Here is an 18592-nt window from a genome sequence, read left to right as displayed (position 1 = left end):
TGCTTGTTCAGCTTTACCCCACCTGTCATGAAATCAGTGTGGTATGACTGATCCTCTGGCTTTGTTTGCAATTACACCCGCGGTCCTTGCAGAGAAATAACATAACAATGAAACAGGTATCTAAACACTAGTTATTTCATAAGCATTGGGCATCTGGGTTCTTGCTTGTCACGACTGCATACAGTGAAATTCTCAAAGTTATTTTTGAACTCTGTTGATTGTGTTTATGCTCTGGCTATTTTGGTGTATGCTTTCCAGCTTTGTGGTTGAGTGTTTCTTCTCCAGTATTTCCAAGCCAGCACCAATTTTAGGTTACTGAGGTAATCCAAGCTGTTATATAGTTTACACAAATATTTAGGTTTTGTTACAGCTATTTATTTTCTCCTAATTTGAATATAATTGTTTTGCATACCCCTGTTGGCCTGTTAAGACTGACAAGACAGCCTTATTGGAGGTAGCAATGAGCTATCTGGTTATTCTACTAATTGGCTGAAATCCTCCATGTTTGAGTCTTGGTTATGTGGTGTTTTTCTGGCTGATATCATCAATTATGACAGTTTTACTGGTGTATGGAAATACAAGGCCTGGAACATAGAACATGCAAGCCACTGCTTTGCTATTTTGCCTTTTACAAAAAAAACCCCAAAAGTTAAAAAAATTAATGTATGTCTGACTTAATAACCAACTACAAGGAAGGCAGAAGAGTCTGTGCTTTGGTGACTTAGGGAGTCTGAATTTATTTAGGGTCCTTAGCTATGACTAAAACCTGAGCATTGTGATTAACAGAGACAAGCTCATCTAAACTTCATGAATTTGGCTAATTCTTTTGTGGATCACACTCATTTTGACTTTCATCACATCTCACAAGTTCCACAATGTGTTCCATAGAAAGGTCTTCTCTCCTGTTATCCATTACTTTCTGTTCATTTCAGCACTATTCCTCAGTTCTTACATTTGGGACAGACTAGACAATCATTATTCAAGATAGCTGTGAACCATCGATTTATACAATGGCATAATGATATTTTCTGTTTTGTTTTCTTTTCTGTTTCTTGTTTTACTAGGAAGGAAATGTAACACATTCATTGTAGACAGTTATTCTCCCACTGTCTCACAGGAATCTGTGATGTGCTGAAACAGCATTCAGAGCTTTAACCTCAGTCACACCTACAGCTCAAGCAGTCACCTTCTGTATTGAAACACAAGGAGCACATCCAGTGGCACATCCATTGTCTAGGTATTCCTAGACAATGAGAAACAATCATTTAATGAGTGAAAATGTGACACACATGCTAATTTTAAATATTGCAGATGGCATTCCAGCTGAAAAAAAGAAATGCTTGAACTAAGGTTTGTGAAGCTTTAATAAAAATGAGCCTCTCTTGTGGAATAATCTCCTAGAACTGTAACTGTGAATTGTGTAATTATCACCAGGCTGATAATGTGTTTGGGTATTCAACTTTGGCACTGTGCCAGTATTTCCAGTGCTGGCTTTATCATTGCTTTTATTTTCCCAGCTACTTCTGTTGTGCTTTGAAGGACATCCTTAAGTTTCTAGGGTGTACATCTTTGTCATTTAAATGCCCCATTTCATGTAGCCCATTTTTCTTGCTACATTTTACTGTAGTGCTCCCAAGCACTTGGGAAGTCATCCTCCTAACACTCCTAGTGACCACAGCCTGACAGTGGTAACGTGCACTGTTACATATTATGTTATCTCCTGGTTCATTGTTTTATGTTTTAGTTGTGGAGCTTTGGAGTTATTTGAACTTCCTTTCTTTGATTTGTCACAGCTGCCCTTCATTTATTTAGCTGTTCACATCCTTGATGTTTGAGTCCTGGGAAACATTATACAGGGCCAAGAACTTCAAAGGCAAGACTATAATAATCTTCAACAATCCTTTTTTTGTTTCTCTAACTTCACTCAACATTAGTCAACCACATTCCACTAACAGTAATTTCCATTAACATTTATCAATTGAAAAACTACACCAAATCTTATCTTGGTCAAGACTTGATTTCATTCCTGCCTCCCACCCCCAGCCCAGCTGAGGATCCAGGCTATTTAGTGGTTCAGTCTATTCTCCCTTGTACTGAGAGGTGCACACCTCTCAGCTGTACACTCACTACAGCTTCTTAAAGCCTCAAATGTGCACCTGGGCAGACTGACTGCAGCTGGTGATTAGTTAAGTTGGCATGGCTGAATTAACTGCTTTTTGAACTCTTGCTTCCATTCTCCTACAGGTGAGTTTCCCCCCTACTTGTACCATGATGTTACAGGCTCCTGAACCCTGAAAATTTCAGCCCACCAGAGCAGCTCAAAGTGAAAACAGAACTAATTTATGCTACAGCAACTCCAGAATAAATAAAAATCCCAAAGCATCAGTATAAAACAATTTCAGGATTCTACCAAACTCCCTTGACATAGCATGCACTTCCTTATAGATTGGCAGCAACATTGATGGTTCAGCATCTCCTCATTTTCTCTTCAATTCAAATTCATTAAATGATTCATCCATGTTTCATGAAACCAACTTCAAGTTCCTGGAGAAACCAGGTTTTTTCAGTTAGATCATTGCTCTAAAACATTTTCAGTGAAACCAGAAGCATATACCAACAATAACAGTAGTTTCCTGAAAAATGAGACGTATCTATAGATTTATGTTCATGTTTTTGCTGGTAAGCCAGTTGGCTTCTGCCTCTCAGAATGGATTAGAGCTACATTCCTCTAAGTAGGGGCTTCAGTATATCATCCAGATGCTGATCTTCACCAAACTTCTAGGAAATTTACCTGCCACTTTGGCATGAACTTGAACAGCAACTTCCAGAGTGGTAAGCAAGGGACAGGCAAAGATGGCAGGCAGTACAAGCAGAACAAGCCTATACATTTCAGTTCCTAAGAAAATAATATAAAAAGCATCTTCAACCAGAACTACTAGAATAAACAAAACTGATTGGGAAAATTAATAACTATGACAAATGTTCCTGAGCACAGATAATGCCAACTCCTGGATAACATCCCGTGATTTAATTCCTATTGGGTTTCTGTTAAATAGCAGAGCTCTTAAGATACCATCTCCATTAACTCATGCCTTGGATGACGTTCCTTGGCTATATCAGAATCTCTTTTTTTATTTTGCAGAATGAAAAGAGGAAAGGAGAAGCAGGCATGCAAGGTCATTGGAAAATGGCACAAATTAAGGTATCATTTAAACCAGCATAATTAAGCTGCTATTTAAATACTTAGTAATTGTGTGAGCATTTACTTGATAAAAAGTGATTTTCTGGTTTACTTTAGAGGTGTCCAGGAAGAGATTTACATTTAAGCAAAATATAAATCTTGAATGAGGCTGTACACATATCAGTTTGTGCCTACACATTAGTAAAAACTAGCCAGTGTTGGAGTGTCTTTGGTTTCCTGTGTACACAATGACTGTATTTCCACTTTCTAATAACTGAAATAAAACATGAAAACATGATAGATAGCTGAGTCTTTGAACAAGCCCCTGCACATGTGACAGAGGTAACCGCCTAATAACTTCAAAATTTTCTCCAAGGCCAATTGCCTTGCTGGTACCACTCAGGCAAAGGACATTCTGAAGGCAGAGGATGCCTGACTCAGTCATGTGTAGTAACAGCTGGTCTCTGCCGGTACAGAACCGAGCCAGCTCCATCCCACCGGCTCCTCCTTCTGGTTGCCACAGAAAAGAGGTACGCCCTCCTTGCCTTGGTCATTTGGTACAGGCTTATACCAAGCACAGAGGGACTCTGCAAGCAGATATACACAACTTAGGAGTGCAGAGTAACTGTTTGTTAGCTAATGCACACAACAGACAGCTGAGACTAACACACTGCTAGGCTGAGTGTTAATATGCCCTGCAGCAAAAATCAGTGCGTGTTGGGGGAGCCAGTTCCTGACAAAGCAGGGAAAAGGCATCCTGTGCTGCTTCTTGCAGAAGACTGACTCCCAGTGCTGCTGAGCCGTTGTCTTCTGAGTCTCTGCTTTTGTTTTCTTATGGTTTAAGGACGTCAACAGACTTCCCCTTGAATCTCTGAGCTGCAGACTATTCCCATTGCAATAACCATGCACGCCTGTGGTTTCCACTCATCTTTGTCATGGCTTTAGCCAAGCACTTCTTCACAGCTTCCTACGGCAGAAGGAGCCCAGATCAGGCCACAGCTGAGCCCTGAGTCACAGGGAGACAAACCTCTCTGTGGAAGCCTTTTCCTAAAGGATCATGTGTGGATGAGAGCCTGCAGATACTTGCCCCCAGTCAGACTGTCCCCACAGCTGTCAGGACAGAGCTGGAATTGGTGACGCTGATGGGTGGCAGCTGCCTCACCCAGTACCCTCCCACCTACAGCCAAGACCGATCAGTGTGGCTCAAGCACTCAGTCTCCCTCTGTCCACACTTGCTGTCATGCTCTGGTGTGGAGTTAAAACTTAGAGGGTGCCACAGGATCACTCCAGGCATGGGGCAGAGTGGCTGGAAGCTTGCTGAGTGGAAAAGGGTCAACAGTCACTGAACATGAGCCAGCCCAGGAGGCCGAAAAGGCCAGTGGCATCCTGGCTTGTACCAGAAATAGTGAGCTCAGCAGGACCAGGGCAGGGACCATCCCCTTCTACTTGGCACTGGTGAGGCCACACCTCAAATTCTGTGCCCAGTTCTGGGGTTCTCACTACAAGAAAGACATTGAGGGGCTGAAGCATGTCCAGAGAAGGGGAATAGAGTTGGTGAAGGATCTGGAGCACAAGTCTGATGAGGAACAGCTGAGGGAGCTGGGGCTGTTTATTCTGAAGAAAAGGAGGCTCAGGGGAGACCTCATCACTCTTCAACTGCCTGAAAGGAGGCTGTAGCAAAGTGCGGGGTCTGTCTCTTCTCCCAAGTAACAAGTGACAGACAAGAGGAAATGGCCTTAAGTTGCGCCAGGGTATGTTTAGATTGGATATTGGGAAGAATGTCTTCACAAAAAGGGTGGTCAAACATTGGAACAGGCTACTCAGGGAAGTGGTCAAGTTGCCACCACTGCAGGTATTTTAAAGACGTGTAATGTGGCACTTAGGAACATGGTTTAGTGGGGGACTTGGCAGCGCTGGGTTAAGGGTTGGACTTCATGATCTTAGAGGTCTCTGCTGTATTTTGTGTTTTTATTTTATTTAGTGTACTTTGTAGATTATTTTTTTTTTCTTTGCATCTTATTGGCGTATCGAGAGACTTTACTGCAGCACGGTCTGGCTCCCGTGCAGCCGGACCGGAATCGGGGGGTTTGTCCCGGGTCAGAGCCGGTGGTGGAGGAGGAGGAGGAGAACGATTCCCCTCAGCGCCGCCCCGAGCCGCTCCCGCCCGCCCCAGCGGCCGCCAACCGCAGGATCAACGAGCGTGCGCGCGCCGCCGGCGCCCGCCTGCGCGGGGCGGGGATGGCGGGAATGACGGCCCTGGCGCGGCCCGGCCCGGCCGCCATGTCCGAGCGGAGCCGCGCCGAGGTGGACGCCACCCTGCAGACGGCCAAGCTGAACCCGGCGGAGCTGCTGCCGGCTGTGCACTGCCTCAGCTTCGGCCCGCAGGCCAGCGCCGGCGAGTGCTGCCTGCTGCAGCTGGAGCCGGGGCTCTGCGCCGAGCTGGAGGCGGGGCGCAGGTACGGCGGGGCGGGGGGCGGTGCTTGGTTCGGGCTGCGGGGACACCCCTCAAGTGTGGCTTGGGCCAGACTTCTGCTCTTCTCATGCCGTTTGCGTAACTGTCCCTTAAATCTGTCTCAGTTGTCTCAGTTGCAGTGGAAACTAAAGCTATTAACATCTACAAGACGCTTTTTTTTTTTTTTTAATGGTAAAACAGCTGCTGTGGAGCCTTCAAGCCAAAACTCAAGAGGCTGGAACAGGCTCCCCGGGGAAGTGGTCACGGCACCAAGTTCTAGAAAAATATGGACAACGCTCTCAGGCACATGGTGTGATTCTTGCGGCTGTCCTGTGCAGGGCCAGGAGCTGGACTTGATCCTTGTGGGTGCCATCCAACTCGGGATATTCTATGATTAGGCATCTGAATATAGGAGATGAAAAACTCGAGTTTTTAAAAAAGAGATTATGTCTCTAGAAGAATTCTGCTTGCTTTAAGATTTTCCTAGTGAAGGTCCCGAGGTCTGATGGATGGCAGGTGCCTGCAAGATAGACAACCTGGCAGGGAAGGATGTACAGTATTAACACAGGCATGTGGTAGGATGGTTACAGGACATCAAACTCTGGACCAAGAACAGATAATAGACAAGTTTTTGATACTGTTTTAAATTTCTTCCTTTGCTGCAATGCCAGTGACATAAGAAAAATGTTTATAATGATACAATATGAGAACTCCCTCTAAAGAAGGTAGTTCTCTGAGATTAATGTTAGCAAGCCTATTACTATTTAGTGTAATATTAATAAAGTGTCATTGGTAAGATGCCTGAAATACACAGAGGATCCCTTGGGGCACAGCTGATCTTTGTTCAGGCATGCAAGCTTAGGGAAGCGAGAGGAGCAGTTTGATTAAATTGAATCTGAGCACTTAATTTAGTGTAGCCTGTGAGGAACTGAATGTTCCTCTCTTGTGGTCCTGCTTTGGTATTTTCACGTCCTCACGAAGAATCTCTACTTAATTGAGTACATGAGCTGAAGAGGGGGGTTTGCATTGTCTCTTTGTCCTGAAATGTTCTAGAAGATGATTTTCTTTCCTGCCTGGAATTATTTGCAAGAAAATATATATGTTTTTTGAGAGGAAATTATCTGAAGGGCACCGCACCATAGTCAATTTCTGTTTGCTTTCTTTTTTCACAATGGACCAGTTTCATAGAATCATAGAATCAGCTGGGTTAGAAGGGACCTCCGAGATCATCAAGTCCAACCCTTGATCCACTACCGCTGTGGTTACTAGGCCATGGCACTGAGTGCCACATCCAGTCTCATCTTAAAAACCTCCAGGACAGAGAATCCACCACTTCCCTGGGCAGTCCATTCCAATGCCTGATTACCCTCTCTGTAAAGAATTTCTTCCTAATATCTAACCTAAACCTCCCCTGGCACAGCTTAAGACCCTATTCTCTTGTCTTGGTGATTGTTGCCTGGGAGAAGAGACCAACCCCCACCTGGCTACAACCTCCTCTCAGGGAGCTGTAGGGAGTGATGTCTCCCCTGAGCCTCCTCTTCTCCAGGCTGAACAACCCCAGCTCCCTCAGCCTCTCCTCATAGGACTTGTGCTCGAGTCCCTTCACCAGCCTCATTGCTCTTCTCTGGACCTGCTCCAGCACCTCAATATCAGTCCTCATTAAAGAACAACTCCGGTTGTAATCTAATTCTTAAGATTAGTGGACTAGTTCGGGCATTAAGCATCACTTAATCGGTGTTTTATGGGGGTTGTGTGAATAGGCATGTGGGGAGGTTTGACTGTGATCTGCATAAAAACGTGTAATGCTTGTCTTTTTGAGTTTTCTCACACTGAAATGAGAGGAAAAAACACAGTCAATTAGATTTACTTGACAGTTGAATCTTTATATTTTGGTGTACTGTGACTGCTGCCACCAACCAGAACTTCAGTTTATAACTTCTTTACAAATGTATAAATATGAAAAAAATCAGTCAAGTTTAATAGGTGTTCCTCCTGAAATAGAGTTAAAAATACATCTTTATTTTTGTGCTGTGTTTTTTTTTCCCAGCCTAGTAATCCGTGGTGAAAAGGATGAACAAGCAGTGTTGTGCAGCAAAGATAAAACTTACGACATGAAAATAGCAGATACCTCAAATATGCTGCTGTTTGTTCCTGGTTGCAAAACTCCAGAGCAGTTGAATGCAGATCTAGCATCTTGTAATATTATTCATTCACAAGTATGTCTTTCTGAGATTTTCTTTGTTTGCTTTAATTCTCTGTTTTCTTAATCTCTGTAATTTCTTGCCAAGATGCTTACGTGAAACTCAGCTGGGATTCACTTGCCTTAACACAAGCTTGTAATGCCATTTTAAATGCCTTGTGATATTGCTATAGCTGCAGGCTGACACTGCAGGAGGACATGAGTCTCCTGTAGGTTCTTTGTATATTGAATAGCTCCAGGAGGATGTCTTTATAAATATGCTTTATACACAGGGGCATGATTTCTTTTTGTTTGCATGCAGAGATGAATTGTTACCTTTGTCTTATGCACTATGAACATACTTTTATCAATCACCAGTGGATTTTTATATTTCATTGCCTGTGGTAAGTTTTTTTTATTGAAAACATTACAGTGATTGTTTTGTCTTCAAACTAATTACCCTATCAATAGATTCTTGTTTCCAGTAACTAGATTAACACTTTCTGCTGAAAATTTTTGGTAAGCAGCTTTGAATCCAGATGGTATATTAGAGAGTTTTAAGAGTCTCTATTTTTTCTTGTAGATTGCTGGTTTCTCCAATAACTATTGGGAATTAAGGAGATGTCGACCAAAACTGAAGAAACTAAGGAAGCTTTTAATGGAAGATCCGTATGAAGGGCCTAACAGTCAGGAAGATCAGACTTCAACATTTTCAAAGGTAAATTTCAAAAGTAAATTGCTTTCTTGTAATTGGTAGTGAGCAAATTCAGGTGAAGATACATTCTTAACTAGAAAAAGCTTTTCCTCACATGATTCACAGTGCTCCTTTGAGTTAATTTTTTAAGCCTAAACAAGCTGGTAATTGTTAGCACTTCCACTGAGTACAGGTAAGCAGCCTTTTTATTAGTAAAAAGAGGAGAAAAGGAAGGACACAGAAAGAGACTGGGGATTTCCCTCTTCATATGGGAAGCTTCTTGGAAGACAGTCTTCAGTACCTGTTCTAAATTTCTTGAGAGTTATATGACTGCTAAAGTCATAATGCAGCCTTTCCTTCTTTGGCACATATATGGTATGTTACGTGTGAGATGAGAGCACACCCATGTGCAAGTCACTTGCCAATCAGTAATTTATGATGACAAGGAGAAGCAGGGAGTTGAAGAGAATGACAGGGATGATATGAAGCAGAGAATGGGACTGATGCTACAAGAAGGGAAAACACAAATAAAATCCTGGTTTGCTGCCCTTTTTTGTTTCCAGGCAATTCAATTTAGGGTCTAAGGAGTAAAGGAGACATCTGCACTGTGCGGCATATGATCTCAGATAAAAGGCTGATAAAAGCTGTGGGGTTTTGTTAGTTTGGTTAGTTTTCCTTTTGACTTTAAAAACAGAAACGGTTGCTCCAAAGTATTTTATGCTGAGGCTTGATTGAAGCTGACCAAACAAGGCATCTGTGTGTGATTGGATGTGCAAATATAGATGTTACTTTTCTCCCTTGGAGAGAAAGGCTGCCTCTCTCTTCCTGGGTGATTAACAGACTGATTTCTGATCAATGTCATGATCTTGCCCCAAGAATTGCCTTTGCCACCTACTCTGATCTAGACATAGAGGGACATACAGCAAAATAGGGATGGCAGAGGTAGAAAGGCTTAAGTTGTCCAGAAATTATAAGCATTGACATAGGCTAGCAACACAACAAAATGTCATATGCAATAATATTTATTCATAATGTTGAATGAATGTTATAAAAACATGTCAATGTCTCCCAAACATTAGTGCCTACTTTGAGAACTGATCACCATTTATTTTGAAGGAGAATGTATTTCCTCTATGAGCTTGCTGGAGAACAACTAGATGTATCAGACACAAGAAGACAAATCTCACCTTGCCACTGATGGAACTCTAAATGAATCTGAAAGCTCTCCAGGGGAAAGGTCTTTCCTATGGGACTAATTCTCACTGGAATCCCAAACAATATGTGTGTAGTAAAGATTTCCACTGTGTTGTTTGCTTACACTTAATATTTTTCATGTAGTGGCAACTAATAAGCCACTTCTAATCTGTTTGAAAACAAATTATTCTATTTTGGTGGCTTACTGTAAGCTTCTCATGGTTTTCAGGACTGTATCATACACAGAGAACCCCAGCAAAAGAGCCATAAGGAACTATGAGACTGTGTGGAAGCCTGTTGCATAGTGATGTGATTAGCAAACTACAGGAAAACTTATAAATAATCTAGTACTGAATGTTACCGTGAAATGACAAGGCATACTCAGGTGATCACAGTCTGATAAGAATAAGGATAAGAAACGTACTAAATACATTATCTGGAAATTGCTGGTGTGGACATGATGCAAGTCAGTCCATTCTATTTTATATTTGTGAGGATGATGGAGCTGATAAAAGCATCAGAGCTGAGAGCAGTGATGTCTTCAAAAAAGCTGTTAGGAGTGCCAGCCAGACCCCAAAGCAGGGACAAATGCCAAGGACTTCTGTGCAAGGTATCTGAATGGCAGCATCTAACTTACAAACATATTGATTTGGGGATGTTTTTGATCTCAATTGCTAGCAGTGTTTCTTTAAGTATTATATAATAAGGTTGTCCCTTGTTGACATACTGATGGGAGCTTGGCCTGATGGTATTTCGACAAAGTGTCTAATAAGAATGTCACGGCAGGAAGAGGAGACCTTTTTATATTTATTAAATGCTTTTTTAATATGTGGATGTGCCAAACTTAGTGTTGGTTTGTTCTGTTTGTGTTCCCATAGTCCAATAGATCTCAAGTACTTAATACAATACTTTTCCTTCTGATAGGAAATAAGCTGTAATCAACAGAATTTTAATATTAGAGTGGATTAAATAGGCTGTAAGGTGAATAAAGGAATTGATCAAGCCCTATTTCCAATGGGTTGAAGTCTGGTATTTCCTCCATTTACTTCACTCTTCATGGTACCTTCTGTTCCTACCATGTCTTTACTACAGTATCCACAGCACCTTCCCATCTCACCTCATAACTGTTCTGCAAGGAGCTGTATGTATTGTGGCTGGGTCTGTGCTTCGTGTCTGCTAATTGGATAGCAGACACCAAAAGTGATAAGTGATTTTTGTTTTGCCTTTTCTTTGAATCTCACAGATTAATATATGTGATTTTAGGAAAGCCAGAATACATTGACTTTTCATTCTTGGTGGGATACTTTACTTACGATGTCTGCGTGTGCTAATTTGACATCCTGGGAATACAGGTGTATTACTTACACCTGGCACAAAAACTTTCCTGTAGTTGGACTGACTTATATTGAATAACCCTTTGAGAAAATGTTGTAAGTTACAGTAAAAGTTTCAGAGAATGTGGTAAACCTTAGAAAATTCAGGGTCTGAGGAAAAACATCTATCTTAAGTCTTTCCTTCATTATAGCTTACAATGCATTTAGCATGCTTGCTGAAGCAAAGAAGGACTAAGGATAACCTGGTTTATTTCCTTCTTTTTTTCCCTTCTTGCAGTATACAACAGAAGATTTGTTAAGTCTGATTCAAGCAAGTGAAGAAGAAATACTCCATCAATTGCAGATTATAAATGCCTGCAAAATTGAAGGTAGTCATCTCTGAAGAATATTATTGCTTATGAGGAAATAACCCTGCTATTGTCCCCAAAATATGTGTCTCCTTTTTCTAAGGCTCATTCCACATCCTTGTCTTTCAAGGTGCAAGTTACTTCAAAATTCTAAGACCTGCTTCCATAGTTCTATGTCCTCCACTGCTATGAAGCTGATCGAAAGAATAAAGCCGAGCAGGCACTGCCAGTCTGTCTCTTCCCAGGGTAATTCCTTCTTTGCTGCTACAAACACTGGCATCAGAGTATCCCACCCATTGCATGAATATTTTTTTGGCTGGTTGCCCTCTTCATGAATGAGTAGGTACTGCTTTTTGCAGTTCTAGAGGCAAAAATAGCTGATCCTTACCTAACTCCAGCCTTTTCCTAGTCCTTTCTTCCTCCCAGACTGGGTTTATCTCAGTGTCTTCCTACCACGTGAGGCAAAACTTGAGCAAGTGCCTCACCTTGGGACAGGTCCTGCTCATCCTTACTTGGCCATGCCCAAACCCACACCGGAACACCAGGTGACAGCAGTCCTTGAGTCATAGACTGAAACAGGGCAGAACTGAGCTCTGAAGGTTATCAGGTCCAAATTCCTGCTTTAGAACAGAGCCAGCTTGTAGCTGGATGCTCAGGGCCTTGGCTGATTGAGTTCTGAGCATTTCCAAGAGTGGAGATTGCACACCCTCTGTCAGGCTGTTCTGGTGTTTGACTATCTACAGGGGGAAAAATCCTAGTAACCAGCTGGGTTTTCCCTTGTTACCTCACATCCCATCGTTTTGCACCACTAGGAATAATTCTACTCCATCATCTCTGTACCCCATCCCATTATGTAAGCAAAGATCTCAGAGATGGCTTCCCTTGTCAGTGACACCTGCACAGTACCATTGTACCACAGCTGTGCTTTGTCACATCTGGATTGTAGTGGACTTGCCTGGTCCTGAACTGTTGCTTTGCAGTGCCAGTGCAGCCAGTCGTGTTCGTGCCTGAACTAATTACTAGTTTCTCCAGGTCTGATTCAGCTTGGGATGGGATTTGTAGTGTCTGTGACAGTTAATCTACATGAAGAGTTATGAATAATTGAGATGATTAAATGTCATTCTCCTTTACATTTGTTCTTGTTATTTATTTCTGTTTCTCACTTTTAATCCCTAAAAAGACAGAATGCTGCTGCCGTACTTTGTAAAGGTGTGACCTAAATGTCCAGACTCTGTAATGTATCTTAATGGGAATAGAATTAAGGTGTTAATGTTTTCCTTCTAACAGTGTTTTGTGATGTTCTGTTTGGCAGGATATTGGAGAATTCTAGAATTCAACTATGAAATGAAACTCTTGGATCACGTTACTCAGCTAATAGACTCAGAGTCCTGGTCTTTAAATAAGGTTCCTTTACATACCTGCCTGGAAGAACTTGGATCTCTAGAACCCAGGTAAGCAATTATTTTTAGTACTTAAAATTGCCTACATTCATTATTAACTATTACTAATCACAATAATTATTAACTGTTTTTTATAATTATAGTCTTCCAAATCTAGATTCCAGTTACCGTGGTGTTAATGATACATTTTCTTTGCCTCTAAAAGTATACAAGAGCATTAGTAGTTTAGACAGATAGGTTAGTAAACTGATTCTAGTGTCTATTGGTAATATTTTCAATTCATTCAATAGTAGAAACATTACAACTGAATTGTAAATGATGGAAGTAGCATGTACTTAAGCAGTAAATGGCTGAGCATCTTGAAACACCTATTCTGAACTACAGCTAGCCAAAAATGTTTAGTTTACCTCTTGCGTACTGTCTGAGATGTGGGTATGTTTTCTGGTGTAATGCTGATTTCAGAATATAAGAGTTGAAGTCATGAAGTAATTCAAGATTACCATTCAAACAAAGTCTTAAGTTTACAATATGTAGCATTTTCCATTCATTTGGCATTTGGCTCAGAAAGAGATCTTGCTTTTGTGTCTGCAGTTAGGCTATAATTTTATGCCAGAGTTCTAGAAAAATGCCTACTATTCAGTGAGGGGTAATTAACTGCCAAATTTTTGACTTGCATCCTAGAATCATTTAGGTTGGTAAAAGACATTAGGATCATTGAGTCCAACTGTTAACCCAGCACTGCCAAATCTACCCTTTAACCATATCCCTAAGTGCCACATCCTACACAGCTTTTAAAGACGTCCAAGGATAGTGACTCCAGCACTTCACTGGGCAGCCAGTTCCAGTGCTTGACAACCCTTTCCATGAAGAAATTTTTCTTACATCCAATCTAAACCTCCCTTGATACAACCTGAGGCCTTTTCCTCTTGTCCTGTCACTTGTTACTTGGGAGAAGACACCGACCCTCACCTGGCTACAGCCTCCTGTCAGGGAGTTGTAGAGAGCGATAAGGTCTCCCCTGAACCTCCTTTTTTCCAGGCTGAACCCCAGCTTCCTCATCTGCTCCTGCAAGACTTGTGTTCCAGACCCTTCCCCAGCCCCGTTGCCCTTCTCTGGACACGCTCCAGCCCCTCAGTGTCCTTCTTGTAGTGAGGAGCCCAGAACTGCACACAGGATTCATGGTGTGGCCTCACCAATGCTGAACACAGGGGGATGATGACTGCCCTGGTCCTGCTGACCACACTGTTTCTGATACAATTCTTTCTCATTGGAAAGAAGTAATATTGCAAGAGTCTCTTTTCCATATTCTCCTTATGCATTCTAGTCGTTGTGAGTTATAACTAGAAAGTGAAAGAGACCTTTGGGGTTGACAGGCTGAATTAACTCCCATCTGTTATTTCTGTCCCCTTTTGTTCGCTTTTACTTCTAAGTTTTTACCAGTTTCTTCATTTCACCCATGAAGAAGTCTCATCCTCTGCTCTCTCAGATTTATTTTTTCCCCTATACCTGTTCCTTCATCATTTTCTTGGTAACTGTTTCTGTGACATCCTAATGAACAGCGTTAAACTTGATTTCTGATTTTATTTTTTTTCCAGAGAGATGATAGAACACATTCTTTTAAGCTATGGGAGGAAATACATTGATGATGGTAAGTTTGTGAAAGCTTGCATGGTTTAACTTTGGATAAAGGAAATAGTTATTAAAGAGGAAATGCAGATTTTGTGAGGATGCCCCAAACAAATGAGTTTACTACAGTGCCAGTAAAAGGAGGGAGAAAACTGAGCTAAAAATCAGTAAAATTGTTAAAGGACATTTCATATGAAAAAGGACTATTAAACTGTACAAGATAATAGTGAAAAACTGGGAAATAACAGATGTACTAGAAGTGACTTATTAGGTGTCTACAACCCTTATTTTTGTGACTAAGACAGATCACTAGTAAAACTTAGATGGCATATCTCTTTGAATACCCTAGGAGGTCTCAGATATTTAAGCAACTAATTGTGCTGTTGTGAATAGTCAATGGCATGAATTCAGCTTGCCTGAAGTAGGGATCTGCCTTTGGTCCCTTGAACTGCACCACAAGATCCGCTTATTGTATTGATTAAATTTCCATTGCCCATCTCACACACAGACATAATATTGCAGTGCCTTAATCTCAGTCTCAGTTCTTCCCCACAATGGCTTTTGTCTCACCATTGGCTGAAGCAGGAGTTGCACTTAACCTTAAAGAACATAGGAAAGTAGTTGGAGTGGCAACAGACTGTCATCTTAATATATTTAAAAAGGTTGCACAAGTTGCATGAGGAACAAGTCTGAATGACAGGAGGTCTGTGTGACTGAAAAAATGGAAGGAAATGTTTATACATGATTTTGTTCAGAGAATTTTAGTTAAGTCAGTATGAGAGAAAATGAAGTCTCTTTATTCCCTTCATCATCTCAAAGAAGTGAAAATTTTGTTAATTGTTCAACCACAAACAGCAAATGCTTTACTAGAAGTCATTCAGAAATAGGAATGAAAGCTGTAGGAGAAACAGAGTACTGTGAAAGGGGAAAAATGGAGGGCAAATACATTTATTGATATGAATTAATACTGGAGCTGGGACAGTGCTGCTCTATTCTGCATAATTTGTTCTCGAGAATGAGAAGATACCATCATTTATCCAAAGTAGTACCAAGTCAGATGACTTACCAAGAAAAAGAAAGAAGAGGATACTTGGTTTACAGCAGACTGTAGAACAGAATGGAAGTACAAGACTGTTTTTTGTTCTTTTATCAAAAAGTGGGAACGCAAGATATAACCTGTTTTTTGTTTCTCAGCAGGGGAGGTTTACTTTGAAATGCATGAAGATAAAATATGTAGAGCTATAGCACAAATGCTTTTGCAAAATGCAGTTAAATTCAATCTGTCAGAGTTTCAAGAAGTCTGGCAACAAAGTGTCCCTGAAGGGATGACAACAAGGCTTGATCAGCTTAAGGTAAACACATAAAGAAGTACGATTCTTTCATGAGTAGGCTGTAACTGACTTGTGTCATACATAGATTTTATCCATTACTGGGTATTGATTGTGTTGTTTCTGTCAGCTTGTGAATTAAAGTACATTTTATGATATCCTCTATGAGCACCAGTAGTCTGGAATCATGATAATTCATGTTTCTGTAACTCCAGCATGTTTCACTGTTTGAAGAAAAGTTGCAGCTGTGCAGTTACTACTTGTACATGTAACTAGAACAGAGGCTGAAGCTGTTGTTGAGCAGACTGTAGTGACAGCCAGTAGAATAGCAAGCACTATGGGAATCCTTTTGCTCAAAGGAGACAGAGAAAGGCTGGAACTCAATGAATTCCCCCTTCCTTCTTGTCATAAAGGAAATTATAAATATTGCCTGTAAAACCAGCCCCTTTATGATATTTCTTCACTTTGCCTCTGGTAGTGCAGTTCTAGGAGGCTTTGGATGTGCAAAGAGCAACTTGTATGCAACATTGTCTGAAAGAAGTTTCTTTTTGCTTTACATTTTCTCTCTGATGCTGATCTACAGGGCTTGGCTCTTGTGGATAAAAGCTCAAGGCCAGAGACCATCTTTCTGCTAAAAGTAGAAGACTTACCTGAAGACAATCAGGAAAGATTCAACAGCTTATTCAGCATACGGGAAAAGTGGACAGAAGTGGATATTACCCCTTATATACAGTAAGGATATATTTCCTTTTATTAAAATATAACTAGCATTATATTCTTCCCTTTTTGCACTGCTGGCTTCTGATGAGCTATCATTGACTCAAATACTATACTTTGCATTTGAAATGAATATGAATTCTATATGAATAGAATACCTCTGGGATCGGTAGCTCTATTTGTTGGGTTTAAATGCGTGTAAAAAGCTGATACTACTGGATTTAAATGGGTGATAATGTGTACTTTTGCCTATTGCTTAAATGTCAAGCAAAGTTCTAAAATTTAGGTAATTTAAAATATTATGTGACAGTTTCAGTAGTTCATTTTTCTTTTCTCCTAATATCCTAATCCAGGATAACTTGCTATGGTTACAAGTATTTCTTGGGTTCATTTTGTTTGAGAATACCTCTAATGCCAGTGTCATCTGCTTTATTTTCTCTATAGAGACTTGTGTGCAGAGAAGCAGACTGTTGGTGCTCTCCTGACAAAATATGCTCGCTCCTCAATGCTGAATGGTGTTAAAGTTTATAATTCCAGAAGACCCATCTCATAACAAGTATTGTTTTATGAGCTGAGGATACTGAACAGACTAACAGTGAACATTGCTTGTTGCTGCCTCCTGGGGAAAGGAGTTGCCAACCACCAATGTTATACAGTGTACTGGAGTTTAAGCAGCTGAGCTTCTTGAAGGAGTACTGTTCTCTGCTCAGCTAAGTAGAATGTGAGAGCACTCATCTTCTTAGGAACTACAGTTCAGCTCACCTTCCTTTGCCCACCAGCTTCTTTTTCCTTTGTGTCTAGTTAAGCCAGGAGTCAAACTACTTCTTGAATACACTTTCATCTGTCTATCCAGAAGCTAAAATCTGACATGAATATTTAAAACCTTGATAATAATTCAGTCAATTGAATTGATTTAAACAGGAAAAGGGAATGTTTAGCCTTTTGCCTGTTAGTGACCGTTTTTAAAGATTTCATTGAATGTTAGTGAATAGTGCAGACCTTGAGAAGCTCATGAAAAAATCATTCCTGATTGAGACTACACTAGTCTTTATTTTGAAAGGTGGTTCTTTTTATGGTCACATCTGTGAATACCATTAGCACAAGCTCTTGACATTTTAACACTTGGCAGAATGGCTTTTTTAAATATTACAAAAACCCCAAATTGCACTGAAGTGTGAATATAAGAAAGAGCAGCTGGACATTATGTTATGAGTGTCCTATAAACTATCATTAAAACGTAGCTCAGATAAAACTAGTGCTTTACAGAAGACTACCTGTGCTTTTAAAAGAGAACTTATAAAACTTTGTGCAATTATTTTTTATTTTTTAAAAAAATTTGTTATGGCAAATAACTGCACAAAGAAATTGTGCCTTGAAAACTTGCAGTGGAATATTATTCTGTATAGAGCAATGAAACAGGAGTTTTTTGATATTATCATGAAGTCACGTGCCTGAGATTGAAATTTTGTAATCATTAAAAAGGATTGTTTGTGTGTCAGTGAACTGGAGCTTAATGTTAGACAGTTTTCAGATTTATTATTTAAACTTAACAGTTGTAGGTTATTTGATACAAAAAGCATTTGCTGCATCAAACTCAGAAGTGAGGTATGAAAAACCTTGGAACTGCCAACATTCCAGCTGTAGGGTGAGTAGGGAGGGGAAAGAAACTGTAAATCAAATGTAACTCTTAGGACGGCTATGTGCATACGTGGAATTTTGTTACAGATAAAATGCTGAATAAAAACTATTTCCTAAGCTCTGTTTATTGCTGCCCAGCGATACAAGGTCAGTTCCCTGTGCTCCTCAGTGCTGGTGCAGGGGTGTGGTGTTTGACTTACGATGGCTCCCTGCCGGGAAGAACCGCCTTGTTCCCTGTCTGGTTCCAACAGCTGTGGGCTTCCAAAAGCACCAGAAGGTTCCCTCTTGGAGATCAATAGTATCAATGTAAAAGCCTCGAAAATTCTTTCCATTGCATCACAGAAGGTTCCGTAGTTGAAATACACGACACAATTGATAATTCTGTAGTCTGTGGTCCCAGTGTATATTTGTATAGAAACCCCGGCATCAGTAGGGGTGGGTTTGTGAAACAAGTAAGAAATGAAGTATTTAATGAAAAGTACCATATTACAACACATCACAG

General features: G+C 40.7%; 1 protein-coding gene across 2 annotated transcripts; it reads left to right on the top strand.

Annotated features, from left to right (window-relative positions):
• Positions 1-5415: 5415 nt before the first annotated feature.
• DSCC1 (DNA replication and sister chromatid cohesion 1) lies at positions 5416-18207 on the top strand. 2 transcript variants are annotated; one of them, XM_027727033.2, is made up of 9 exons: positions 5416-5637; positions 7681-7849; positions 8396-8530; positions 11312-11402; positions 12694-12832; positions 14377-14429; positions 15605-15759; positions 16319-16467; positions 16897-18207. In XM_027727033.2, the coding sequence occupies exons 1-9, from the start codon at positions 5420-5422 to the stop codon at positions 17003-17005; spliced, it is 1218 nt and encodes a 405-aa protein (XP_027582834.2). In that variant the 5' UTR covers positions 5416-5419; the 3' UTR covers positions 17006-18207. The 2 variants fall into 2 exon arrangements, with proteins under 2 accessions (XP_027582834.2, XP_027582833.2); XM_027727032.2 differs by having other exon boundaries at positions 15602-15759.
• The last annotated feature ends 385 nt before the right edge of the window (positions 18208-18592 follow it).

Source organism: Pipra filicauda, unplaced genomic scaffold (assembly GCF_003945595.2).
Source record: "Pipra filicauda isolate LSUMZ 115617 unplaced genomic scaffold, ASM394559v2 scaffold25_size4600443_pilon, whole genome shotgun sequence".
NCBI classification, from domain to species: domain Eukaryota; kingdom Metazoa; phylum Chordata; class Aves; order Passeriformes; family Pipridae; genus Pipra; species Pipra filicauda.
This window is presented reverse-complemented; position numbering and strand designations above follow the sequence as displayed.

Excerpts from the sequence above, each read along its gene's own strand:
- DSCC1 (XM_027727032.2), top strand. The coding sequence starts at position 5,420 with ATGGCGGGAATGACGGCCCTGGCGCGGCCCGGCCCGGCCGCCATGTCC. Across the intron at positions 8,531-11,311 it reads AGACTTCAACATTTTCAAAG|TATACAACAGAAGATTTGTT; the intron begins GTAAATTTCAAA and ends CCCTTCTTGCAG. Across the intron at positions 12,833-14,376 it reads CTTGGATCTCTAGAACCCAG|AGAGATGATAGAACACATTC; the intron begins GTAAGCAATTAT and ends TTTTTTTTCCAG.